The sequence below is a fragment of the Pistacia vera genome, unplaced genomic scaffold (genome assembly GCF_008641045.1).
Source record: "Pistacia vera cultivar Batoury unplaced genomic scaffold, PisVer_v2 Contig76, whole genome shotgun sequence".
Taxonomy (NCBI): Eukaryota; Viridiplantae; Streptophyta; class Magnoliopsida; order Sapindales; family Anacardiaceae; genus Pistacia; species Pistacia vera.
This window is the reverse complement of record NW_022196623.1, coordinates 132,392-140,237: the sequence shown is the minus strand read 5'-3', so window position 1 is coordinate 140,237 and position 7,846 is coordinate 132,392. Positions and strand designations below refer to the sequence as shown.

Here is a 7,846-nt window from a genome sequence, read left to right as displayed (position 1 = left end):
AAATCAACTTCGTCACCACCATTGCATTCACTGGAACTTTGTCTTCAAAAGCCCCATCATCCTAGCCATCAATTGTTTGCCGATCATCCTCCCAAATCTTAGGGTTTTTGGTGAGTAGGAAAATTATAAACCCGACCCATTGAAGCTTCTAGGCCCTAGCTGAACCAGTTAAACCAGCCGGGCTGAGCCGGGTTTTAAAACATTGGTTTTTAATAACATGTTAAAAGTGCTATCCAAGTATCATTCATTGCATTTTGTAAATGTTACAACATTATTTTCCATAACATTTTGAAAGTGTTATCAGTGTATCTGTTATAGCATATATAAAAATTGTTACAGTTATTATTTTAATAATACAAATTATAAACAATGATACACTAATTTTTCAAAGAACATTTCTTGATGGTGAACCTCCATAAACAAATAGTTTGCATACATGCCTAACAAATAGGCACCCAACATATTTTACATTCATAAAATCTAATACCTAGATGATTGAAAAATTAACTATGAACAACAGTTAATACTTTTCAATCATTCAAAAAATTCTAACAAAAACCACCATGCATACCATCTTCCATTCCCAATTGTGCTTTACCAAAAAAGTACTCTTGCATTTTCACAACCTATAAAACTATTCATAAAAAACATCTTCAATTCTCATGTATATTCTCAAAGATGACAATACATATATTGTAAATTCAAGAAAAGATAAAGGCAAAAGCATCCCAAATATTAAATGCAAAACAGTGAGACAAAGAACATGTTTAAATCTCCAACTTCACAAAAATGTGATTCTAAAAAAATGCTGGTGAGCCTTCATTAAACCATATAGGTTCTACAACTGTAGCAGTATCAATCATAACAATAGTTTTTAATAAAAGTTAGTGTAAGACCTGACACATTCTTTCCCATTATTGCATAAAATTCACATAGATATTGGGTTTGGCAGATTGCTCTACAGTAATAAATAGAGCTTGTTTAATAGAATATTGCACGCTAAATCTATTGATCCTGCAACTTAATTTTACTTGTATTTAATAGCAGAAGCTTACTAATCAAGCTTGAATTTTGAACTGTGGGGCAAGTTATTGATAGAGTAAGGAGTGATGTGCTTCCCCAGTTGTCAACTTTTTGTTAATGTAGCTACAGTCTATTGCAAATATTGAAAAAAAAATATATAGGGTTGAATTAAATTAATAAAACTTATATAACATCAATTATATATAGCTTACAACTATATCAAGGAAAAATGTTTACCCCAATTGCATTGATTGTGGTAGTGTCTCATTTTTTTGAGGTTGGGGTTGGCTTAATTGGAGATGGAGAGGTAGGTGTGATTCGTACCCATTGCTGATGGTGTATGGAGGCTGGAAAATCTTGTTTGCTGCATTTACTGACTGATAATTCATCACTGGTAATTAGCTTCAAAGTTATAAGATAAAACCAATATAGCAGTCATCTATCACTCTTAATATATGAACATTTTATCTATCTAAACTGAAAATAAGGATTAAAACCTATATGGTCATAGATATGATGTTGGTGTAAAATCTATGGGTAAAATCTATGGGTTTAGATAGCCAAGAAGAAGAACACAGATGTTTGTGTAAAATCTATGGGTTTAGGGTTAAGAAAACCTTTTCCTAGGGAAACAAACAACAGTTAAAGAAAAGAGAAGGCAAACTTTGAACTCAAACTAAAGAATTGCCTTCGATGTGAATGAGTTACAAGGGAATTAGCTAAGAAATTTGAGGAAAATTTGGGTTGGTGGTATTAAATGTTATTTTCCCGGTAAATATCTGGGTATATGTAAAACATTTGTTTGGTCCCTACATGAATGAAAAGTGACAAAATAATTTTGACACCTAAACAATAAAAATGAGACAAAATCAACCCCATTTTATGTTGACGGGAATGATATTTTGTTTCTCGGTAAATAATTGGGTTTATGGTAACACTTATAAAATGTTACTGTATTTTTATTATATGGTAACATTATAAAAAAGTTACTATATTATTAGGTTTATTGTAACACTTTGAAAATATTACTATAATTCTTATATTAGTAACATTTTACAAAAAAGAGTTATCATTAATATAAAATGTATTACAAAAAGTTAAATTGTTATATATAAAAATTATTATCATGATATTTTAATATCAAGTGTTACCATAGACAGGGGCGGATCCAGAAATTTCTTCTAGGGTGGGCCAAATAAAAATCAATTGTATATAATATTCGTATTCTATTTTTCCAATCAATATTGTCACAAAAAAAAAAAAAATTNTTTTAAATTTATAAAAAACTAAAATTCAAACTTTTAAGGGCATTTTAGTCTTTTCACTATTAATAAACAGTAATAAACAGAAATCACTAACAGAACATGACGGAAAGTACCTATTTGTCATTTCAAAACCTTTTAGGTACCAACTTATCGTTACGATAAACCTTGGGTACGTGTAAGTCGTTCTCCCTTTTCAAGATTTTTATTAAAAAAATAAAAAATACACCAACCAAGTTCAAGAATCGAAAAGTCTTGACACTCCCTCCAATATTATAATTATAATTTTATGCTAATTTCAAGTAGATTTTGTCATTCAACAAATCAATAACATATTCACAACAACTTACCATTAAAAGTAACTATTGAGTTTATTACAATTTTTTCTCTAAAGAATCATAAAATAAAAAAAATTTCTCTCAAATATTTGAAATAACAATTTATCCTTTATTGTCATTGTTTTGTAGATTTTTCATCATCTAATTCATTCATTTTACACTTAATCTGTTAAATTAAACCGTGAAACCATAACAAAATACTAATAATAGTAAGTTGTTATTTATGATACCTAAGATGGGAAAATATTACTGATACCTCGGGGGAAATCATGAACTCTTAATTTTTCTCATTTGTGATTTTCTTTCTTCTTCTGTTTTTTGAACCAAAATTTCAGGACATAAAAATTTAGGATTATTACAAAATTAATTTGGGAATATTATGGATGGATTTAGACAAAAAAGCCAAGTTGAATATATACAAGACATCTCGAAGGTGATAATGTAAAATGTCCACATAAATTAAGGTATCGGTCATAACTCATGTTTGACAAAATTATTTTGTTGCCTTTTCTTTTTATTAAAGTTTTTAATTTTTTATATTTATTATGGTATGTTCCGACTCACCATACAAATTTGTACCATTAGAATTTATAATATGATAAGTATTTACTTAATTACTTCTCTTCCATTTATTTTAATACTAAAAAATTAATGGTAGCAATATTTCTATTTTATTTATAATTATAACACGATTTTTGTTATTTATTATACTCAAAATTGGGATTATTGTTGTTAACAAATTAAAACTACAAATATTATACACTTGGAAATCACATAAAAATATATATTTAAATGCTAAATTTGTGGTCAAGCAAGACTTTATTGGTCAACTATTCAAAGTATTTTTGGTGTCAATTATTGTTGCAACTGACCGACTTAAATAAATAAGTAAATTTACGGTTTTTACCCCGGTGTTTTACGGTCGTTATTGATTTATATAAATAAAATAAAATCTACCACAAAAGATGCAGCATAAAATACATAGAAACTGTTCTAACTCTGTCCTCCACCTACTCCTCCAACCTTCTCTGCGACAACCAAAAAAAAAAAAAGTTATGGCAGAAACAAAACAAAATGTTATACTCTTTCCATTTATGGCCCAAGGCCACATAATTCCCTTCCTCGCCTTGGCTCTTCACATTCAGAAAACCAGAAAAAACTGCACCATAACTTTCGTCAACACCCCTTTAAACATCAAGAAACTCCGCTCATCTCTCCCTAAAAGCTCCCCCATTAACTTTGTTGAAATCCCTTTCAACAGTTCGCTTCACGGCCTCCCGCCGGACTCCGAGAACTGCGACGCTCTCCCTTACTCTCTCATCATTCAACTCCTGAGAGCTTCGGCTTCTTTAAAGCCTGCTTTCAGAGAGCTAATAAACGATCTTATTTGCAGGAACAATGGCGCCGACGCCCCGCTTTGCATAATTGCAGATATCTTTTTCGGATGGACAGCCGGTGTCGCTCAGGAATTCAATGTGTTTCACGCCATTTTTAGTGGCGCTGGAGGATTCGGCTTGGCTTGTTATTACTCTGTGTGGAGAAATCTTCCGCATAAAAAAGGTGAATCGGAGGATTTTTTGTTGCCGGATTTTGAAGAAGCCGGAAAAATTCAGAAGACACAATTGGCTTTAAGTATGCTTCAAGCTGATGGCTCTGATCCTTGGTCTCTTTTCCAGGGGGGAAATTTACCAGAATATGTGAATTCAAATGGGATTTTGTTCAACACTGTTGAAGAATTCGACAAGCTCGGATTGAAGTATTTTAACAGAAAATTAAACAGGCCAGTTTGGGCAATTGGGCCAATTTTATTATCACTAGACAATAGAGCACAAGCTGGAAAAGACAAAGAATCCGGAATCAGTTCAGAATTCTGCAAAGAATGGTTAGATTCAAAGCCTGAAAAATCAGTATTGTACATTTCATTTGGGTCAATGAACGTAATCAGCTTGTCACATATGAAAGAACTGGCCATGGCTTTGGAAGCAAGTGAAAAAAATTTCATCTGGGTTGTTAGGCCACCAATTGGTTTTGACATAAATTCAGAATTCAGAGGCCAAGAATGGCTGCCTGAAGGGTTTGAAGAGAGGGTGATTTTGGGTTCAAAAAGAGGTCTTTTGGTGAAGAAATGGGCACCCCAAGTGGAGATTTTGTCACATAAAGCGATAGGTGGATTTTTGAGCCATTGTGGGTGGAACTCTGTGCTTGAAGCTTTGATTCACGGGGTGCCGATTCTGGGGTGGCCGATGGCGGCCGAGCAGTTTTTTAATGTGAAATTTTTAGAGGAGGAGATGGGGATTTGTGTGGAGGTGGCGAGAGGGAAGACTTGTGAATTGAGACATGAAGATATAGAGGCAAAGATTGAGATGGTGATGAGTGTGAAAAGTAAGAAGGGGATTGAAATTAGAAGAAATGTTGGTAAAGTCAGGGAGATGATAAAGAATGCCATGAGAGATGAAGAGTACAAGGGATCTTCAGTGAAAGCCATGGATGAATTTTTCAATGCTGCATTGTCAATGAAAGAGAAGAACAAGAGAAAACTCATCAATGGAGCTTGAGCTAGCTAATAATTAATTATCACTTCAGCTAAAAAATTCTAAAGTAGAAAATAAGAAGCCAATAGAGATCAGTATTTGAATTCAAACTTATGATTAATAAGAGGCCGTCTTTTTCAATTTTATTAGTTACTATTGTATCTACAAAAATCCCTAATCAAGGAAATATAAAATCATATTACTTTCCTTACAAATTCTTCACAATCCTCCATTAATCTCAAGGGGTCTTTCAGATGCAAAATTGGATGTATAAATTAAGAATACATAGTAGTATTATACTTGTGTTGTTTACATGGGTTTCATTATTCAATGATTTTTACTTGATTGATACATAAAGACAAGAGTCAACTCTATGTTCGTTCATTTATTCCAGAAAAGATATCTTCGTCGGCCCGTCGGCACTACCTGCCGAATATATGTGTTTCTTCACCGCCATCCCACTCAGAGGTTGTTGCAGCACACATTCAGCTCGTGATATGCTTAAAATTGGACACTTTTAAGGAGAGAATCCCCATTTATTTTGATTTATACATCAGAGCGTGATACATTCGATTTATATTATGTCTTTTCCCTTTCAGAACAGTTAAAAAGTCACATTATTCTTGTTTCATAAACTTTTACAACCACTATTGATATTTTATGTCATACACGACAATACTTGTTAAAAAGAGCAAAAAAGAAAAAATCTTCTCACGCTCACAACCCTAACATTATAATGTAATAAATCACTAATGGATGATCTGATAGTAAAAAAGCAAAGTAGGATCCAATATGATCTCTTAAGTTTGAGTTCATTTGATGGTAAAAGAATAGGAGGATGATTTAACATGGCCTCCCAAGTTCGATTCCTCTTGAGGATAAAAGAACAAGAGAATGATCTAATATAGTCTCCTGAATTCGAGTCCTAATGGTTGCCAGTAGGGGTGGTCACTAGAACTCTTATGTGGTCGGTAGTTCTAGGGTCTCGGACAATTAGTTGAAGTGGACGTATGCTGGCCCGGACACCCTCTGTCATAAAAAATATATATATATATATATATATAATGTAACCTACATGTGTAAGGTGAATAATCAAGAATTTATAACGCACTAATATACATAATATGAATAGTAGTTCATTGAATTCATTCGGCACAAATTCCATTAGCACTTTCTTAGTTTCAGATAGCTTAATCTTTTCATTGCTTACTAAATCTCAAGTGCCCAACGAATTTTCAAAATTATTAGCATTTTCAATTGAGGGCAGTAGTACGAATGATTTTTAGTAACACTGCATAAATGCTACAATAAGTTTCTTGTAACATTCTTAAAATGCTATAAATAAGTTTTCTGTAATATTTTAACCGTTAAGTTTAGTTTTTTTTTTTGCAACATTCTCAAAATTTTATAGATAACAAATTTATAACATTTTTACAATGTTGTAGATTGGTTTTTCTTAACATGTTCAAATGCTACAGAAGAGTTTAACAAGTTTTAAAACCCAACCCGGGGTGAAACCCGGCAAAGTTGTCAGGTCTCGGGTTGATAGCGGTCAAACCGGTTGACAAAAACTTCTAAAATTAGCAAATATACCCCTATAAAATTTTTAAGTCCCTATAGGTTTAAAATTAGCAAAACACCCCAATACAAATCGGCGGCGACTGGTTGGTAGCGACAACACCTAGATGCTACCAATCATACCTCAAGCCATTCCTCTTAAAATATACCCAAGATTTGGCCGAAATAGGTTGATTCTACCAAATCTCATCGACGCTGGCGTCAACAACCTCCCATCACCAAAATTACTCCTCTTCTCCAACCAAAACCCACCTCACCCCCACCCGTTAGCCTGTCAATCACCAGCAAAATTCGATTGTTGCCACTACCAGTTTTGTTCGATTTCCAATCGATTTACTCACGGAAATCAACTTCGTCACCACTTGCATTCACTGGAACTTTGTCTCAAAAGCCCCATCATCCTAGCCATCAATGTTTGCGACATCCTCCCAAATCTTAGGGTTTTTGGTGGTAGGAAAATTATAAACCCGACCATTGAAGCTTCTAGGCCCTAGCTGAACCAGTTAAACAGCCGGGTGAGCGGGTTTTAAAACATTGGTTTTTAATAACATGTTAAAAGTGTATCCAAGTATCATTCTGCATTTGTGAAATGTTACAACATTATTTCCATAACATTTGAAAGTGGTATCAGTGTATCTGTTATAGCATATATAAAAATTGTTACAAGTTATTATTTTAATAATCTAAATATAAACAATGATACACTAATTTTTCAAAGAACATTTCTGATGGTGAACCTCCATATACAAACAGTTGCATACATGCCTAACAAAAGGCACCCAACATCTTTTACATTCATAAAATCTAATACCTAGATGATTGAAAAATTAACTATGAACAGTTAATACTTTCAATCATTCAAAAATTCTAACAAAAACCACATGTATACCATCTTCCATTCCCATTGTGCTTTACCAAAAAAGTACTCTTGCATTTCACAACCTATAAAAATATTCATACAAAAAACATCTTCAATTCCCATGATATTCTCAAGATGACAATACATATATTGTAAATTCAAGAAAAGATAAAGGCAAAAGCACCCCAAATATTAAATGCAAAACAGTGAGAAAAAAGAACACTTTAAATCTCCAACTCACAAAAAAGCGATTCT

General features: G+C 32.8%; 1 protein-coding gene across 1 annotated transcript; it reads left to right on the top strand.

Moving 5' to 3' along the window:
- The first annotated feature begins 3,619 nt into the window (after positions 1-3,619).
- On the top strand, positions 3,620-5,295 carry LOC116116048 (UDP-glycosyltransferase 92A1-like). Its single transcript, XM_031402150.1, has one exon. The coding sequence runs from the start codon at positions 3,679-3,681 to the stop codon at positions 5,176-5,178; it is 1,500 nt and encodes a 499-aa protein (XP_031258010.1). The 5' UTR covers positions 3,620-3,678; the 3' UTR covers positions 5,179-5,295.
- Positions 5,296-7,846: the final 2,551 nt, after the last annotated feature.